At 43.7% G+C, this 21,091-nt stretch overlaps 1 protein-coding gene across 1 annotated transcript in view; it reads right to left on the reverse strand.

Annotated features, from left to right (window-relative positions):
- PCGF3 (polycomb group ring finger 3) overlaps positions 1–21,091 on the reverse strand; it is a 1,052,715-nt gene that overhangs the window by 106,562 nt on the left and 925,062 nt on the right. Inside the window, 1 exon segment of the mRNA XM_033918044.1 lies at positions 18,999–19,136. Coding sequence (XP_033773935.1) covers positions 18,999–19,136 — 138 coding nt within the window.

A 21,091-nucleotide genomic window follows, 5' to 3' on the forward strand; every position in this document is an offset into this window, starting at 1 on the left:
CCAAACTCTTTCCTTGGTACAGACACTGATTCAATTGCTGGTTGAATTCTTTCCTCTGCTCGGATAACGCCTGGCCTTCCATTTTTCTGTCCACAGGTTAACCATTTTGTAATATTACATTGTATAGTGATATTGTATTTTGATGCTTCTATGAATCCACTGTCTTACATTTTGATGTTTCTCTGCATCCGTATCGTTGGTGCCATGTGAAATCAGTCACCTATATATATCTCTTTGGTAAATAATCTCTAAATCTGACCTATTACTGTTATCTATATATATCCATTTTCTGTCAGCATGCATCTTTGTGAACCCTCATTATCATAAGTGTTGGGGAACTGATGCCTGACTTCTTTTATCTCGTTCTTCCTAAATTTTCCTCCTGGTACCGGCTGGTGCATACTTGGTGTTCAGGCATATTTTTGAGGGCGGTCTTTACGCCAGTAATCTCTACTGAACGCCCATGAAATATATGTCTTCAAATCTATCTTTCTCAGCCTCTCTTCTCCATGAGAGTCCTGGTATCTTTTCCCCGGGTCATTGCACATGACTTACAGGGGTTCAGGGACACACATCGTTGTTCGTCTGTGATCACAACCAGACACTGACTCATACACTAACTTCCTGTGTCAGCGTCTCACTGGTGATCTGCTCCACATCCTAATTTTTATCTATTCCTGTAGTCTAATAAGCCTCTAAAGGGAATCCAGAGGGGAAGCGCCCCATGGCTATAAACCCCTCTTACACATACATTATTAGTCTGACCTACAAACAAGCTCCTCCGTTCCTGTTACCATCACAATCTCTCCCTGTAGATTTGTATATTGACCACCCAGAGGGGTGGGCTGCCCAGAGAGGTGGGCTGCCCAGAGAGGTGGACTGTGAGGGCTTGCCAAACTAACCACATCATTTGCTATCTCTTAGGTTATTTCACAACTGTTGAGCTCCATTTCAACAGCTGTGAAGAGGGGGGTGAATAAAGGTGACATTATTTTTGTTTTTTGATCACAGACGGATTTCGCATACACTATAAACAGATTACTGGAGATCAGAGAAAGATAATGCACGAAGAAAGCAGAAACTGTATTTGCACAAGAAATAAATATATGTCCAATTAATAGACAAGGTGACAATGCAAGAAAAAAACAAACAAACCAAAAACCCTTTTGTCTTTATAGGTCCAGGATTTTAATATTGCCACCTACGTTTCTTTCTTTTTACTAATGACTGTTTTGTTTCCTAGAGTCAGGGAAGACTGCAGTGTTCCTGTCTCGGGAAACCACATCTTGAACAGGCATGCCCATTATGTCTGATTTCTCCCGCTACTCTTGCTGACATTAGGAATCCCCCTGTTTTATTCTTCTCTGGCTGCCAGTGCTAGCCATGATTATTTGTCTTGTGCCTCTAGCCCTAGTTTTTCTTTCTCTTGCCTGTTCCCTCTTGATTCCATCTGCCGTTGGTTTTTCACCGATCTTCTGTTAAGCCGTTGCTTAGACAATCCTGTTCCTCCTTCTGCCCCCATATTTCCTACCATTGTTGAGCCGAAAGTATACACCTCTTCTCTGCATTGTGCTTTGTGTTACCTAGCCCCTTATGATGTCACCATACTGCTTGCTTATGACGTTGCTTTCCCTGACATACCATCTTACCTTGCCAAGCTTTCTTTCTTTACGCTTGATATGTTGTATTCCTAGATTTTATTAGTGTAAGTGGTATTATCATGTGTGGTCACTATTTTGTATGGGTTTTGGCTTATTAGTTCTGTTTTTATGGGTTCTTTTTTTTTTGCTAATGACAAGAGAGGGTCTTCTAGCCTTAGTACAGCTCTGAGTCTGCGTTTTACTGTAATATTTTCAGCTTGTCATGCTGTCTGATGGCTTCCTTTGTTCTTCCGTTTATGCTTTACATTTTAGCTGTCGCTTGTGTACTGGCCTGTGTAATATATGGCACTTTATGGGAAAGCGAAAGCGTTGCTCTCGTGGTTTTTGTTTCCTGTTCTTTTGTGGTCACGAACCAGAGAAAAAAAAAAAAAAAAAAACTGGGGATAGTGAGGGGGATGAGATTGAATGAGACTGAAAGGGGAAGTATATATTTTAACTGTGTTTCAATGTTACCATAAGCTTTCATTAAAACAATTATTTATTTCATATAAGTTTGCTGGATTATAAAGGATTGTTTTTGAGAAAAAGAAGAACAAAATTACAGAAAAGATTAGGATCACTATTGTTTTTATATATAAAGACAAAGAGTATTGGAAAGAAGGGATAAGAGACATATACCGGAAGTCAATAGAAAGTGTTATGTTAGATTGGCAATGAAGTGAATATATAAGCAAATTATTGAAGTTCATAGAAAGATAATGTACGTAAATAGGAAGGATTTGTGACGAGTGATTATGTCTAACCAAATAACTGACAGGCATTAAGTATAACTGACAATGTAAAAATAAACGCACCCTTTGTCTTTCTAGGTCTGGGATTTTTATTATGGGCGTTTCCCATTACTAACGATCATTTGTTTTCTAGAGTTAGGAAAAACTACAGTGCACTCGAAGAGAACACCTAATGCTAATACTCTACATAGGGAAAAAAAAAAAAAAGGAAATAAAAATTTATACAAGAGGGGCGCTACCTTAATACTTGCTAGCAATTAATGTCGGTCCGTTTTCCAGTACATGAGTTATTATGACATATGTCAACTTCAGTGTTTTTGGAAATACGAGTGGATTTCCATTTATGAGCGCTCTCTATAATTATCAATATAAAGAAAGAAGATTTATTTTTTCACTACTCACCACAACGATTTCAAACCTTATTCTTTGTCTGTGATTCTTCTTCCTCTTTTTCCGTTACACAAACATACATAGTTACTTCCTGGTTGATGTGTCTGTGTTTAGGGACACTGGGAAATGTAGTGCTCTATTTCTTTAATTTGAAATTATCAGCAACTATTTTCTTTTTGTTTTTTTCATTATTCATGTCTCTACAATAACTTGAACATATTGCATAGGGTTCTTATGATCCGCTTCTATCCCGAATGGTAATATTAATTAATGTTGTGCTAACATATCGAAGTGAGAATAACTTCTGCTTTTTATTTTCTTAAGTCCTAAGCCAAGGTTTTGAGTGTTTCAACATGTTAACCCATTAAAGGTTGTTCACTTCTTGTTAGGAAAATTATTTGTCTAGCTTTAAGCAATGTGTATTGTTCTGTTTGGTTTTTTTTCCCTTAATGAAATATATTATGAGCTAAACAACTATGACTTTGCTAGATTTCCATTTATGAGTACTCAATATAATTAGCAATATAAAAGGAAAAACTATTGTTCCTTTACTTATCATAACAGTTTTGAAAAACTTCTAGCAGTCTTTCTCTCTCTGCCTTTTCTTGGAACTTGTAAAAGAAATGTTACTTCCTCTTTTTCTTATATATTCTCTGATACACGCAGGAATACTTTCTGGTTTAATACAATACAATCAGCGTTTGGCTTTATTTTAAAAAAAATGGTTCTAACTGTTGCTTAAGAACTTTTCCAATAAGTTGCTGAAGGAAATGTCCAGTCCTATTGATTGGAATTCAAAAATATTGTAGTTTAGGTCTTTTTGCTGATTGAATATTAGTGAAAGTCAATATTAGTGAGTCAAACAAAATTGAACCCATGATTCGATAGAATCCCATGGGAAGGACATTTCTCCCATAAATCCTATTTTATTTTAATTTTTAGGGTTTATCATCTTTATTTTAGTATGTTTCAATATAACCTATGTGTTAATAAGTCTAAGGCTATAGCTTAGCCATCCTTTTGCTTGGGTTTGACTCTTTGTTAATTCATATTTATGTTTAGCATATTACTCCTGTCCTTTGAACATCATATGCCATTGTAACTATAATTCCCTTAGGCTGACAAATATAATTCAGCCATTACATATATTAGACCTTAGTCTATTTGAATTAAAGCAGATAAGTTTTTGTTTTCTTTTGTATGCCATCTTTTAACGCTGTACCTATCCTGTTAGTAATATTGCTCAGGTATTGTCGGAAACAAGTAGATGATATATACAGTACAGATATTTCTGCCTTATTAATTGTGGATCACTTCACAAAGACAATTGCCATATCAGAGGAAGCTGTATGCTACATGAGAATTCGTGTTTACACCCTTTTAATTAATTAATGACTTATTTACATAATTATGGACTAATGCTATTTGAAATATCATCGATGAAAAATTTTCAGCCGTATGAAACCCTGATGACGGATGAGCTCCAAAGGAAGGATCGTGCTACCAGAGAAAGCGCCTAGACTTACCAGCAAAGACTTCCTGACTGTTGCTACCAAAGACAGGATGACCTTTATGACCTTGAACTTCTACAGCTTTAATTATGGACTTATTAATTTGCACTTTAACTCTTTTATGGACTCATGCAGTATTAGTATATATATTTTTTCATGTGTTGATAATTATTTCTAACAGCCCTATTGCAAGATTTGTGTGTTTTTCTTGATTGTGACTTTATGCATTTTCATCCTGTTTTGACTCCCACAATAGCTCCCTAGTTATTTTCCCCTCCAGTTAGATTCTTTCCATCCCCTTTCTTGCTGCTAAGCTGAGGAGAACTGCAGTGAAGAAGAAGTGATGAGCCCAGCTGAAGGATGATGACATAAGATTTGATGTGGTTACCTGGACTTTCACCCCTGGCGTCTGGACCCAGCCGAGTCTGCACTGATCCCAGCTATTTTGGAAGAGCATGGAAATAATCTAACTTGTTAATTTATCCCTCCATCCCTTTTGGATGTAGTATGCTCATAACAGGATGAAGCCATAAAAGGAGAATATATTAAAACGTATCAGATTAAATTATGAACCCCTGCAGATGCCTAGTTGCTCGAACTATCCCAAATGTTGAAATAGAGACCCCTATACAGACCCATATACAACATTTTTGATAATCTTGACTTGGCTGATTTTGATGCACCTCCCTATGAAGCACCAATAGCTGATTTCCCCTCCCAAGAGCCACCACCACATCAGTACTTTATTCTAATGTTTCTAACACACTAGTATAAGCTCTGCAGTCATGCCTACCTGACTTTTCCGTTGCATATTATCCTAATTATTGATCGCATATTATCACATTGTATTAATAATTTTATTGTGACATGTTATGCTGTTCTGTTCCGGGTTAGTATAGTATGGGTGGGCACTTGTCCTTTTCATTTTTACCATATACAATTTCAAGTACGTGGCCCTATACCTGTGCTGTATGATCACTGACACAATCTACCTTCTGACCGAATATCCGGATGTCAAAGCCACCTGAAGGGGCTTTGAAGAGGGGATGAGAGGGAAAAGAGGATGAGACGAAGAAGAAGAAGTCCTGGTGGGCTACAGGTGAAGCAGGATAAGTCCTTTGGATAAAGGTGAAGTAACCAGACCTCACAAGAGAAATACTCCCTCCCCTCCCTCTTGCTCTAATAAATCAGTATATTAACTGTAAAAGATATTTCATAACCCACTTGCCAGCTGGCCTATAGTGATTGAGAAATATTCTGTTTCTGAGTTAGCTATGGTAAGCAAAAACTTGTAAGAAACAAGACTTAAATTCCGATGCATGGCACCTGGCCGGATATTATGCAAAGAGGAACACAGCTCATGGTCAGAAAATCAGAGTACTCAGGAACATTATTTAGCAAGATATATCATGTGTTACCACAGCAGAGAAGGAATTTTGGACTCGGAATTGCATATATGGTAAAGGGAAAAGGGCATTTGCAGGAAAAGGTTAGGCCTTACGGCAAACTGAACAGACGTATAAGATGACACAAATAGATAAGCCAATAAATGAATCTACTTATGTATTGACGTATAAGAAAAATAACCAATAAAAGATGTATCATGTGATTTAGGCTAACGTGGTATTAACCACCAAGAAATGTATAAAACCAGGCCTATAAGCAGAAGTAAACAGAACAGACATCAGAGGACCCTCAGGCCTGAGGATCACATCTGTTCCAGTATATGCTGAATGATTTATTCTTGTAAGCTGTTACTGATTTCCTAATAAATGTATACCTATTGAAACCAGTATATAGTGTGTGGAGTCTCCATTCCGAGGTAGGCCTAGACAGCAGCCTACTTCAGGGTTGGAGGAACTGCCGTACAGTGATAGATTATAGAAACTGGGCCTCTTCTCCCTCAAACAGAGGAGATTGAGGGGAAATGATCAAAACATTCAAGACTTAGTAGATAAGGACAGGTTGTTCACCCTCTCCTAGGTAGGGAGGGCACTCTTTAAAGTTGAAAGGGGATAGATAGCCATGTCATAAGAGCAAAGCAATCAGGATCCTGGACCCTGAGAGAAAAGGTCTGGAATTGCCCACAACTGAAGACCTGGACCTACACAATGATGCATCAGATCTGCATACCACGGTCTGTAAGGCTCATCTGGAACCACCAGAATGACCCTTCCCTGAAGAGTCACAAGTTGGCAAAGGACCTGACCTATCATGGGCCAGGGAGGAAATACATACAGTAGAACTCCCTGCATCTACAGCTGTACCAACATGTCTAGGTCCTCACTTCCAGGCTCAGATCTTTGACTGAAAAAGCAGATGGCTTTCGCGTGCTTTGTCGCTACTATGGGGTTGGAGTGAGACTTACCCCAGTGCCACACAAGTGTATGAAACACTGCTAAGGAAAGCACCCACTCACCCAGATCCAAGGACTGTCTGCTGAGAAAGTCTGCTTTAACACTGGTGACTCCCACCACATACGTTGCCGAAAGGCCCTGGAGATGACGCACCCACCCAGAGAAAGAGCAGGCAGGCTTCCTTAGCCAGAGAAGCACTCTTGTGTTCTCTCTGGTGAGTGAAAAACACTACCACTGCCACATTGTTGTAGAAGACTCGGTCTGCTGGGCCTTCCAGAGATGTTTGCAACTTCACAAGAGCCAAGCAAATGGCCTGCAGCTCCAAGTGGTTAATTGACCATTGCCTTAGAAAGGGCATCATACGCCTTTGAATGGGATGATGGTTGTCATGGCATCTGTCATCACAATCACCCAAGACGCATGCCTCTGGAGAGGCACTATGGAAGAAGCCACTGATTCATGCTGGCCCAGACTTCCAAAGTCCAATGAAGAGCTGCTTGCAATACTGCCATCTGAGGAGCCCAGCGTGAAAGCAACACTTGCTGCAAAGGATGCACAAGTGCCCTTGCCCAAAGAACCACATCCATGGAGACTGCCATGAACCCCAAGGCCTGGAGAGAGTCTCATACAAAGCTGCTTTGCCCAGAAGGCAAGAATCTAAGCAGCAACAGCTGCCTGCACACCTCTGGAAGATAAACTCAGCCAGCTGCCATGTTGATTAAGATCCCTAGATATTCCAGAGATTGCACTGGAGTCAAAGTGTTTTTCCTGTAAAGCAACCCAGGCCCTTCCAGGACCTTGGACCACCTGATCCACTGTGCGCTGATCCTCAGCCAATGAGGGGGCACTGAACAGCCAAACATCCAAGAAAAGGTGCTCCTGCAGTTCCATCTTCCTCCAGCGATCTGGCATGACCACCGCCACCTTGAAGAAGGTACAAGGCACCATAGGAAGGCCAAAATGCAGAGTTATAAACTGGGAAAGATTTCAGAACATGAAACCAGAAGAAATGCCGGTGCTCCCGATAAATGAGAATATGTAAGCCTCTGTGAGAGCCAGAGAGGCAAGGAACTCTCCCAGGGCCATCACTGCTACTGCAGACCAAACTGTCACCATGTGAAAGTGTGGAACTTTTGAGAGCTGAATTTATGTGCATAAGATCCAGGAGAAGACTCCAGTTATCTGGAGTCCTCCTGTGACACAATATACAATATAGAGTAGCTGCCAAAGCCCGAGACTTCGGGCAGCACTAGTTCCATGGCCTGAACAGCCAACAATCTTTGTTCAGTGGTTCGCACTTTGACCACCTTGTCCAAGTGCCCCACGGGAGAATCCACAAAGCAGTCTCTCAGAGGCCGGGCATAGTCTAGGTTGTAGCTGGACAAAATAATGTCCAGAATCAACTGATTGGACGAGTTGAGAGTCTGACCTCAATATATAGTGGCAGAATGCTTTTTTTTTTTTTTTTTTTTTTTTTAACAGAGAGAGCCAAACAGGCGGCTGAAGACTGGCTTCGTCAGAAGTCTGAGAACCTCTGCCAGTAGCCCTAGGAAAATTTGAGATGAGGAGCTTGAATATGGATGAAAACACCTGGAACTATGAAAAGCAGAGTGCCCTGAACCTCTAGAGGCCCACTACAGAATGGATGAGAGCGTCCAAAACCTTGCCAAATAACAAATGCCCCTCAAAAGGAAGCCTAGCAAGAGTAGCCTTAGAGGTGGAACCACTGGCTCACTGTCTAATCCAGAGCATTCTGCAAGCAGATATCGAATACGCCAATAGCCTATCCAGGACCTGAATAAGGTCATCATTCAGGGCATCTGTCATAAGAAGTTTAGGAGGGGGCTCTACAGCCTCACTTACCAGAGTACGTAGCCGGGACAGACAAGCACATGTGACAAATGACACTGCTGGAGTAGCCTTTATGCCCAAGGCCACTGACTCAAAGAGGCACCTGAGGGCCATATCCACCTGGTGGTCCTGCACCACACCACCCTCACTGGAAAGGGAGATGCACTTCATTACCTGCACTAAAAGTTCACTGTATGCTGACCAAGAAGCTGCTGGCACTCTTGCGCCTAATATACCAACTAGACATGGCTCTCGTAATCTTAAGCACCATTGCCCTGATAGGCATACCAGGATGCCAGGGAAAAGCAATAGATTGTGACCACACACTATATAGCCATGAAGAGGAAGTGGATGGAGCTGACTGAGTGATTAAGTTCAACTCCTGCATAGATTCCAAGATGAGAGTAGACAAAGCCACAGATTTAAATAAATTAAATAAATGCATAACGTGTGATCGTTCCCAGGTTCTAAAGCCTCTGAGGGATCTGAAGATCCGGCATACAACCGCAGATTCCCAGTCATTGGGAAGCACAGCAACGGAAAGAACAGGTTGTTCACCTTCTCCAAGGTAGGGAGAACGAGAAGGCACTCTCTCAAATTGAAAGGGGATAGATTCTGTACGAACATAAGGAAGTTCTTCTTCACCCAGAGAGTGGTAGAAAACTGGAATGCTCTTCCGGAGTCTGTCATAGGGGAAAACACCTTCCAGGGATTAAAGACAAAGTTAGACAAGTTCCTGCTGAACCAGAACGTACGCAGGTAGGGCTAGTTTCAGTTAGGGCGCTAGTCTTTGACCAGAGGACCGCTGCGTGAGCGGACTGCTGGGTACAATTGACCACTGATCTGACCCAGCAGCAGCAATTCTTATGTTCTTATGAATATTAGCGATGTTTTGGATTATGCTAAACTTCTGGAAGTGTTTGCGAAGTCCAGACAAGTAGATAATGTTGTAATAGTCCAAGATACTAGAGACTGAATTAGGAGGATGAAAGATGCTTGGTCAAAATATTTCCTTATTGATTTGAGCTTCCAGTGTGTGCAGAAACCTTTTCAAATGACTAGGTCGAAGTGAACAGGCATGGACATTTGCCTGTCTAGATGTACTACTAGGATTCTGATGTTTTGGGAGATAAGACATTTGACAACTCTTCAGGTTATGGAGAATGGGAAGCCATAGTTAAAAAGAATATAGCTTTTTCCGTGGCTTTCACTTGTGGCTGGACAACCAGTTTTCCATTGTATTACATTACATTAGTGATTTCTATTCCGCCATTACCTTGGTATCTAGTAAATGCAGTTCAGGAGGAGTTAAGCTAGTAATAGGAATGATGGTGATGTCGTCAGCTTAGCTGTAATGAGAGATATTAAGATTGCTGAGCTGGATCCCTAAAGATGAAAGATAAACAATGAAGAGCAAGGGAGTAGAGGGAAGCCCTGAGGAACACCACATTCACTATTCTATAAGGTAGATAATGTGTCTTTAATTTTAACTTGGTAGCTACGAGATTTTAAGAAGCCTTTAAACCAGCTTAGTACATTTCCTGTTAGACTGAAGGCATCCAAACTTTGTGACACTATGTCATGGTCCACAAGGTCAAAAGCGCTGCTGAGGCCAAACTGGAGAATCAGAGCATTCTGAGCTTTGCTGAGTATCTTGTACAAGTCATTGAGAAGAGATAACTGTCTCTGTGATAAATTAATGTCTGAAAGACTGTCGGGTAAGATTTGCCTCTTTGCAGATGAAACCAAAATCTGCAACAGAGTAGACACCCCTGATGGTATGAAGAACACAAGGAAGGACCTAGCGAAACCTGAAGAATGGTCTGAAATTTGGCATACTCATGCATTTGACTGTAAAAACCCAAGGGAATGGTACAGTTTAGGGGGTGAGGAACTTTTGTGCATGAAAGAGAAGCCAGACTTGGGTGTGATAATATGTGTTGTTCTTAAGGTGGCCAAACAGGTTGTAAAGGTGACTGTGAAAGCTAGAACGATGCTAAGGTGCATAGGAAGAGGTATGGCCAGTAGGAAAAACATAGAAATATGATGGCAGATAAAGGCTAAATGGTTCATCTAGTCTGCCCATCCACAGTAACCATTATCTCTTTCTCTCTCAGAGAAATCCCACGTGCCTATCCCAGGCCCTTTTGAATTCAAAGTCTCTGCCTCCACCACATCTTCTGGGACACTGTTCCATGCATCTACCACCCTTTCTGTAAAAAAGTATTTCCTTAGATTACTCCAGAGTTTATCACCTCTTAACTTCATCCTATGCTCTCTCATTCCAGAGTTTCCTTTCAAATAAGAGACTCGACTCATGCGCATTTACATTACTTAGGTATTTAAACGTCTCTATCATAGCTCCCCTTTCCCGCCTTTCCTCCAAAGTATACAGATTGAGATCTTTAAGTCTGTCCCCATACGCCTTATGATGAAGATCACATACCATTTTAATACCCTTCCTCTGGACCGACTCCATCTTTTTTATATCTTTTTGAAGGTGCGGCCTCCAGATTTGTACACAATATTCTAAATGAGGTCTCAACAAAGTCTTATACAGGGGCATCAATATCTCCTTTTTCCTACTGGCCATACCTCTCCCTATGCAACTTAGCATCCTTCTAGCTTTCACAGCCACCTTAAGATCATCACATACAATCACACACAAGTCCCGCTCTTCTGTTGTGCACATAAGTTCTTCACCCCCTAAACTGTCTTGCTCTTCTGTCGTGCACATAAATTCTTCAACCCTAAACTGTACCATTCCCTCAGGTTTTTGCAGTCCAAATGCATGACCTTGCATTTCTTAGCATTTAATTTTAGTTGCCAAATTTCAGACCATTCTTCAAGTTTCACCAGGTCTTTTTTCATGTTATTCACACCATCCAGTGTGTCTACTCTATTGCAGATTTTGGTATTATCCGCAAAGAGGCAAATCTTGCCCGACAAACCTTCAGCAATATCATTTATAAACATGTTAAAAAGAACAGGCTCAAGAACAGAACCTTAAGGCACACCACTGGTAACATCCATTTCCTTAGAGCAATCTCTACTGATCACTACCCTCTGTCATCTTCCACTCAACCAGTTCTTGACCCAGCCTGTCACTTTGGGACCCATCCCGAAGGCACTCAGTTTGTTTATTAGACGTCTGTATGGAACACTTTCAAAGGTTTTGCTAAAATCTAAATACACCACATCTAGCGCACATTTTCTATCCAATTCTCTGGTGACCCAGTCAAAGAAATTGATCAGATTTGTCTGACAAGACCTACTTCTAGTGAATCCATGTTGCCTCCGGTCCCGTAATCCACAGGATTCCAGAAACTTCACCATTCTCTGTTTTAAAGTGTTTCCATTAATTTGCTTACCACAGAAGTCAGACTTACCGAGGACCTCATCCACCATTCTCCAGTCCTCCGGTACCACCGACTCTAGAGACTCATTGAAAAGGTCAGTCAGCTGAGCTACCAGAACTTCCCTAAGTTCCTTCAGCACCTTTGGATGTACACCATCCGGCCCCATCGCTTTGTCTACCTTAATTTTAGCTATCTCCTCATGAACACAAACCTCAAAATTGATCAGGGTGTATTACTCCTCCATCCTTATTCACGTTTGTCTTCTGTGGTCCCACTCTCGGCGCTTCAGCCGTGAACACAGAACAGAAATATTTGTTAAACAATTTGGCTTTTATCAGCTTCTACATATTCTTCCCCTTCTCCTTTGAGTCTCACAATGCCACTTTTGCACTTCTTCCTATCACTAATATATCTAAAAAATGTCTTGTCCCCTGTTTTACGTGTCAGATATTTTTTCTTCCATTTGTATCTTTGCTTTCCTGACTACATGACCAGCCTCTCTTAACTTTTTCAGATATTTTTGCCTGTCTTCCTCTTTCTGCGATCTTTTGTAGTTATGAAAGCTAACCTCTTAGTTCTAACCTTCTCAGCTACTACTTTTGAGAACCAAAGTGGCCTTCTTTTCCTCTTACTTTTACTTACTTGCCTTACAAAAAGGTTTGTCGCTCTTACAATTGCTCCTTTCAGTTTTGCCCACCGCATTTCCACTCCTTCCAGACAATAATTCCTTGACATAAACCCCCATCTGAACAAAGTTAGTTTTTTAAAAGTTTAGAACCATGCCAGATGATCACCCACTGTAACATCAGAAAATGAGTATTGATGGTGCTCTAGAAGACTCTGGTGAGACCTTGTGTGCAATTCTGGAGACCACACCTTCAAAAAAAATATAAACAGAATGGAGTAGGTTCAGATGAAGGAAAGAGCAGAACAGAAACACTCCTTTTGGCTCGCCGGCAAAAGGGAAAAACTGCATAAGAACATAAGAAGTTGCCTCCGCTGGGTCCTTCCTGCCCAGCGGTCCGCTCCCGCGGCGGCCCATCAGGCCCACTGCCTGAACAGTGGTCTCTGACTAATTTTGTAATTTACCTCTAATCCTGTCCCTATAACCTTACCTCTACTCCTATCTGTACCCCTCAATCCCTTTGTCCTCCAGGTACCTGTCCAGACCTTCTTTGAAGCCCTGTAGCGTACTTCTGCCTATCACATCCTCCGGCAGCGCGTTCCATGTATCCACCACCCTCTGGGTGAAAAAGAACTTCCTGGCGTTTGTTCTAAACCTTTCCCCTTTCAATTTCTCCGAGTGCCCCCTTGTACCTGTGGTTCCCCTTAGTTTGAAAAATCTGTCCCTATCCACTTTTTCTATGCCCTTCATGATCTTGAAGGTTTCTATCATGTCTCCCCTGAGTCGTCGCTTTTCCAGGGAGAAAAGCCCCAGCTTTTTCAGTCTGTCAGTATATGAGAGGTCCCCCATACCTTTTATTAGCTTAGTTGCTCTTCTCTGGACTCTCTCAAGTACCGCCATGTCTTTCTTGAGGTACGGCGACCAGTACTGGACATAGTACTCCAGGTGCAGGCGCACCATTGCACGATACAGTGGCAGGATGACTTCCTTCGTCCTGGTTGTGATACCTTTCTTAATGATACCCAACATTTTGTTCGCTTTCCTTGAGGCTGTGGCGCACTGCGCCGACGCCTTCAATGTTGCATCCACTATCACTCCCAGGTCTCTTTCAAGGTTGCTCACCCCTAGCGGTGATCCCCCCATCTTGTAAGTAAACATCGGGTTCTTTTTCCCAATATGCATGACCTTGCATTTCCCTATGTTTCAACTCATTTGCCACTTTTTGGCCCACTCTTCCAGCGTTGTCAGATTTTTTTGGAGGTCTTCGCAGTCCTCCATGGTTATGACCCTGCTGTATAATTTAGTGTCATCCGCAAATTTAATAACCTCACATTTTGTTCCCGCCTCCAGGTCGTTAATAAATATATTGAACAGGAGCGGTCCCAGCACCGACCCCTGTGGAACTTCGCTCGTGACCCTTTGCCAATCTGAGTAATGGCCCTTTACTCCAACCCTCTGTTTCCTGTCCGCCAGCCAGTTTTTGATCCATCGGTGGACCTCCCCTTGCACCCCGTGGTTCCATAGCTTCCTTAGCAGTCTTTCGTGTGGTACCTTGTCGAAGGCTTTTTGGAAGTCAAGGTAAATGCTGTCTATGGATTCCCCTCTATCCACCTGGCTGGTCACCCCCTCAAAGAAGAATAATAAGTTCGTGAGGCATGACCTGCCCTTGCAGAAGCCATGTTGGCTCGACTTTAGTTGCCCATTGTTTTCGATGTGTTCCCAAATGCTGTCTTTAATCAGCGCTTCCATCATCTTTCCAGGGACCGAGGTCAAGCTCACCGGCCTGTAGTTTCCTGGGTCTCCCCTTGAGCCTTTCTTGAAGATGGGCGTGACATTTGCTATTTTCCAGTCCTCTGGGATCTCTCCAGTTTTAGGGATAGGTTGCATATTTGTCGAAGTGGCTCAGCTATTTCGTTCCTTAGTTCCTTGAGTACCCTTGGATGAATGCCGTCCGTTCCTGGCGATTTGTCGCACTTTAGCCTGTCTATCTGCCTGAGGACATCCATCTTGCTCACCTCTAGTTGGACCAGATTTTCATCCTGATCTCCTTTTCCGATTTCCTCGGGTTCCGTAATGTTGGTTGTGTCCTCCATTGTGAAAACTGACGTGAAGAACTCATTTAACCTGTCCGCTATCTCCTTTTCCTCTTTTACCACTCCCTTCCTGTCTCCATCATCCAAGGGTCCTACTTCCTCCCTAGCTGGTTGCTTCCCCTTGACATACCTGAAGAATGATTTTAAGTTTGTTGCTTCCCCTGCCAGTCTTTCTTCATATTCTCTTTTTGCTTTCCTAACCACTCGGTGACACTCCTTTTGGTGTCTTTTATGCTCCTTTTGGTTGTCGTCTGTCTGGTCCTTTTTCCATTGTTTGAATGATGCCTTCTTATCGCTTATTGCCTTTTTCACTGCATTTGTTATCCACACTGGGTTTTTTGTTCTATTTTTCTTGCACCCTTTCCTGAACTTGGGGACGCACAGGTTCTGTGCTTCGTGCACCGTGCCCTTGAGTAGGGTCCAGGCCTTTTCTATGGACTCTAATTTCCTTGTGGTATCGATGAGTTTCTTCCCCACCATTTTCCTCATGGCATCATAATTCCCTTTTTTGAAGTTGAGTGCTGTCATTGTGGTTCTTTTCACCTTTGATGGTCCAATTTCTAGCCTGTACTGGATCGTGTTGTGATCACTGTTTCCTAGTGGGGCTAGTACCGCCACCTCCTTAGCGGGTCCCCCTAGTCCGTTGAAGATTAGGTCAAGAGTGCCATCTTCCCGTGTTGGTTCCGTGACCAGCTGTTCCATGAAACAGTCCCTCATGACTTCCATGAATTTGGTCTCTCTCGTACAGCTTGAGTGCCCGATGCTCCAGTCTATTCCCGGGTAGTTGAAGTCCCCCATCACCACCATGCTTCCGCTTTTGCAGAACTGCCTCAGTTTGGCCTCCAGGTCCTGGTCGATTTCTTCCGATTGTCCAGGTGGGCGATAGTACACACCCAATTTTATGTCTGTTCCTGCTCCTCCTGGTAGTTTAACCCATAATGATTCCAAGTCGTCCGCTCTTACTGTTGTTTCCATCCTGATTGAAGGTATGGAATCTTTTATATATAGCGCTATTCCTCCACCTTTTTTGTGTGACCTATCTCTCCTGTAGAGTTTGAACCCTGGTAAGGCCACATCCCATTTATTGTCATCAGTCCACCACGTTTCTGTGACTCCGATTATGTCTAGGCCCTTTTTGCAGGCTAATACTTCCAGCTCTCCCATTTTAGCCCCTAGGCTCCTAGTGTTAGTGTACAAGAAATGTAAGTCCCGGTTGTTCGCCTTTCTTGCTGTTGTTCCTCATGGTTTGGCACTCCTAGCGTCCCCCTCGTAAGTTGCTAATCTCCAAGCTTCGTCTCGGTCATCCTCCTCCTGTGGTGTGTCTGTTTCCTCCTCAGCTTGTTTCCCCATTATTGGTTGTCCTTCTGGGATCCGTTGTTCTCTTTTAGTCCTGCTTACCAAGGACATTTGTGCCCTAGACTCCTGCGATCTATCCTTAGGTCCTTTTTCAAAAAATTCCAACTCAGTCCTCTGCATTGCGTCCTTAGGTCCTTTTCCTGAAAATTCCCACTCAGCCCCGGTCCCTTTTTTACAATGTCCTTGCTCAATGTCCCTGGCCCTAGGCCCTTGTATTGTTTCCTTAGGTCCTTTTTCCAAAAGTTTCCCACTCAGTCCCATGTCCTCTTTTACAATGTCCTTGCTCAGTATCCTTTTTTGATACATTTGGCCGATGTGTCAGATTGACTGTCGGCTTTCCCCCCTTCCTTAGTTTAAAGCCAAGTCTATGATGCTCTGGACGTTGCGTGCCAGCATCCTCGTCCCAGTCGTGCTCAGGTGCAGTCCATCTCTCCTGTAGAGTTTATTCTTTCCCAAGAAAGTTGTCCAGTTCCGAACAAAAAGGAAACCCTCCTCCTCGCACCATCTCCTGAGCCAACCGTTTATTGCTTGCAGTTCACTCTGCCTCCGTGTGTCCGCTCTCGGTATTGGCAGGATCTCCGAGAAGGCTATCTTGCATGCCCTCAGTTTCAGTTTCCTCCCCAGGATCCTGAACTGATCAGTTAGTGCAGTCCTGTTGTAGTCCCTTCTGCTGATGTCGTTGGTTCCAACATGGATTACTACAGCTGTCTCCTCTGTCTCGGCCCCTTCCAGGATCCTTTCAATTCTGTTGATGACGTCCTTCGTTCTTGCCCCGGGGAGACATGTCACTAGTCGGTCGTCTCTCCCTCCAGCTATGTGACTGTCCACTCCTCTGAGGATTGAGTCTCCTACTACGATAGCAGATCTCCCCTTCCTCAAATGTCTCTCCGGTCTCAGGTCTGTGTCAATGGCGCAGCCACCTAGTCCTTCCTCCGGGTTCTGCTGGGTCACCTCCTCATTGGCCTGTCCAGTTTCCCCGCAAGGCCCTACTCCCATGGTGTCTGGTGGATTTTGTCGTCCGACTGTTGATTCTCTCCTGATGAGTTGGTCGTCCTGTGCCTCCACCATCCTGCAAGCCTCCTCGATGAACTTCTCGAGCTCTCTGACTTGCTCCGTGATGTGGTCCTCTCTGGTGGTGTCTTCATTTTCCCAGCACTGCTCCTCTATGGTGCACAGTCCCTCCAGTTCCTGTACTCGAATCTGCAGTCTCCCGACCTCCTTCTTCAGGCTATCCAGTTTCTGACATCGACTGCATATATATGCCCGCTTCCCGGAGGGGAGGTAGTCATACATATGACATTCGATGCAGTTAACTGGGTAGCTCCACTGGGTTCCTGTAGCCTCCATTTCTTTCTCCTTGCTCCTATGGTCCCTCGGTGGTTGAGAGTGGATCCCGGCGTGCAGCTAGCTGAAAGAGTAGAGAGAGAGAGAAGAATGAGAAGCTGAAAGAGTAGAGAGAGAAGAATGAGAAGAAAAAGAAAGTCTTATTTTTTTTTTTTTTAGGTTAAAGTTAGGATAAAGTTTTTTTTTAGGTTAAAGTTAGGTTTGCTGCTGGGCTGCTTGGGCTCCTTCTCAAGGCTCCTTCGCAAAGGCGCTCTCGCCGAACGGCTGGGCGCCTTTGGCTCCCTTTCTCTTAAAGGGGAGCCCGGGCTGATGCGACCTGTGACGCGTGGGGGTGGGCGGAGCTAACTCTCGCCGCGATCCCGATCTGCCTGCCTGCTATTTAGTCCTCCTCCCCTCTACTTTTTCGGCTTCCTCCCTCTCCTCCGGATCTAAAAGGGAAAAAAAGAAGAAAACCTGTAAAGAGAGAAACGCCGCCACAGTCCGCCTCGTGCCCCGGCTCTCCTTCTCTTAAAGGGGAGCCCGGGCCGATGCGACCTGTGACGCGTGGGGGTGGGCGGAGCTAACTCTCGCCGCGACCCCGATCTGCCTGCCTGCTATTTAGTCCTCCTCCCCTCTACTTTTTCGGCTTCCTCCCTCTCCTCTGGATCTAAAAGGGAAAAAAAGAAGAAAACCTGTAAAGAGAGAAACACCGCCGCAGTCCGCCTCGTGCCCCGGCTCTCCTTCTCTTAAAGGGGAGCCCGGGCCGATGCGACCTGCGACGCGTGGGGGCGGAGCTAGCTCTCGCCGCGACCCCGATCTGCCTACCAGCTGTAGTTTAGTCCTCCTCCCCTCTACTTTCCCTGCTTCCTCCTTCTCCTCTGGATCTAAGAGCAAAAAAAAGAAGAAACCTGCAAAGAAAAACGCCGCCGCAGTCCGCCTCGTGCCCCGGCTCTCCTTCTCTTAAAGGGGAGCCCGGGCCGATGCGACCTGTGACGCGTGGGGGTGGGCTAGCTCTCGCCGCGACCCCGATCTGCCTGCCTACTGTAGTTTAGTCCTCCTCCCCTCTACTTTCCCTGCTTCCTCCCTCTCCTCTGGATCTAAGAGCAAAAAAAGAAGAAACCTGCAAAGAAAAACGCCGCCGCAGTCCGCCTCGTGCCCCGGCTCTCCTTCTCTTAAAGGGGAGCCCGGGCCGATGCGACCTGTGACGCGTGGGGGTGGGCGGAGCTAGCTCTCGCTGCGACCCCGATCTGCCTGCCTGCTGTAGTTTAGTCCTCCTCCCCTCTACTTTCCCTGCTTCCTCCCTCTCCTCTGGATCTAAGAGCAAAAAAAGAAGAAACCTGTAAAGAAAAACGCCGCCGCAGGTGGCAGTAGAGCTCCGGTGAAGTAGGAGGGTCACAGAACAAATCCAAAGTGGATCATGGCCCTGTGGAGATAACCCACTTGTCCAGAATGACAAACCTATTGCACTGGAAATCAAATTATACTTGTGACAGCATAGGAGCCAGCTCTGTGGGTGATTGAGCATCCCCAATATTGAACAAACTACTTGACTATGTCCAGGGAGAGGTAATTTCCATTGGGTTTATCACACCCCCAATCATTTTGAAAAGTAGGCTCCTATATGTGACAGTACAGTGGGCAGGCACAAATAGACTTCATGGATGAAAAGCCCCTTTTTCTTTTACCAACATCTTCTAAGTTTTTCTCTCTTTTGTAACATAGTTAATCTGTATAGAATTACCTCATTAAATGAAGAAAGGTTAAGTTTTTTGGCAATGAACTTCTTTAGATGCAAGACTGTTGCTTGTGCTGAGCAACGAATCCATTTCCGCTTCAACCCACGTAACTTGCTGCTATTGCATTCCAAGCAGATGCTTACCTACACAGAAGAAAACATGGATTCACTAGAGAATGAAAAGAATATATACAGATTTTATCAATCATTCCCTTCCACATCATTTTATTGATATATCAACAGAAGATGGTGAAAACTTTCAAGCCTAACCAAAATGTATATCCTCTAGCACAAGGGCATAGCCATGAGTGGGCCTGGACCCGCCCAATTTGGGCTCAGGCATAGGGGGAAGGATCCATGGTCTTGAATCTCCCTCTCTTCCTCCCTTAACAAGATTGTTTTTTCAAAGTTTCAAGTTTTACTAAAATTTGATGTGTATACAATGTCAAATATTTCAAAGTGTATTACAGATTAGACTAGGGGAAAGACTTTACAGCAATTTATTACCAAATAAGATATGCATACAAAATTCAACACAGACACAAAAGGAAAGGCGGGTGAACTACAATCATTAAAGTAGAAAGAGGAGATATATGGGTAACACATTAGGGGGCAAAGAGTGAAAAAGGAAGATTCTTTCCAATCGTCTTACTGATTGTTTCATTGTTAGGAGTTCAACGTCAAACCATTTGTTGCATTTGTTTGAGCAGCTTTTGCTCTTTCGTATAGGGGCAATTTTATCTAAAATGGACGTGCTAGTTTTCATCCAGTGAGCATAGAAGTCAACTCCTTCGTCTATCTTCGCTTGTAGATCATATTGTGACCAATAGTCCTCTGGGTTGATATGGCCTCTTGTGAGGTGTTCTCTTTTTGTCCATGGGTGTGTCTTAGATTTTAGCCGAGTCCAAATTAGATTGAAATAAGTGAAATGGTCGGATCAGATATCATAACACCAAGTACCGTCCGAGAGAGAGATGGGAGGGTTAATGATCTCCTTTATGGACATCGCTACCACATCTAAATGATGGCCTTTTTCATGCGTTTGAGTGGGTGAAGGGAGATTGTAATTGAGTAAAGAAAGAAAGTTTTTAAAGTCTTTCGCTTCTAAACTAAACCTTAAGTTTATATACCGCATCATCTCTACGAAAGTAGAGCTCAGCACGGTTTACAAGAACTTAAAAATGAGAAAGGAAGGGAAAAGGTTTATATAAGTTTATAAATAGAGTGGAAAGTAAGGGAAAAGAAATTACATGTTAGAGAAGAGCCAGGTTTTTAGTTGTTTGCGGAATAAATGGAGGGCGCTCAGGTTCCGCAGAGGGGGTAGTTCCAGAGACCTGTGATTTTGAATAGAAGTGATTTTCCCAGTTTACCTGCGTGAAGAATACCATGTAGGGAGGGGAAGGATAGTTTTAATCTTTGGGCGGTCCTGGCGGAGTCAGGGCGTGAGGAGTTAAAGGAAAGTGGGATTAGGGAAGGAAGGATGCCGTGAATAATCGTAAAAGTCAGGCAAGAGCATTTGAATTGGATTCTGGAAATCACTGGGAGCCAGTGAAGCTTGGCCAGGAGTGGGGAGACGTGGTCAGATTTACATTTTGCAAAGATCAGCTTGGCTGCAGTATTCTGAATAAGCTGTAGTCTTTGGAGGCTTTTTTTTGTTAAGCAAAAGTAAATGGCATTACAGTAGTCAAGTTTGGAAAGGATGATGGATTGGACGAGGACGGCAAAATGTTTTTGGCGGAAGCAAGATCTTGCTTTCCTTAGCATGTGGAGGTTGAAAAAGCATGATTTTGTCAAGGAGTTGAGATGGTCGTTGAGGGAGAGAGAGGAGTCAATAATGATGCCAAGGATCTTGCTTGAGAACTCAAGGTGTAAAGCAGCGCCTGAGGGAAGTGCGAAGAGGGTAGGCAGGTGTTCTAACTTTGGGCCAAGCCAGAGTAATTTTGTTTTTGATTCGTACCGAGAGGGACCAGGAGTGGAGTCTCATTATGCAGGATGTTATGTTATCGTGGAGGTTGGTGAGGTTCTGGTCTGTTTTAAGAAGAACAAGGATATCATCGGCGTATGTGTAGATTGTTTCAAGGGGGGAAAGCTGGAGGAGC

Source organism: Geotrypetes seraphini, chromosome 1 (genome assembly GCF_902459505.1).
Source record: "Geotrypetes seraphini chromosome 1, aGeoSer1.1, whole genome shotgun sequence".
Taxonomy (NCBI): domain Eukaryota; kingdom Metazoa; phylum Chordata; class Amphibia; order Gymnophiona; family Dermophiidae; genus Geotrypetes; species Geotrypetes seraphini.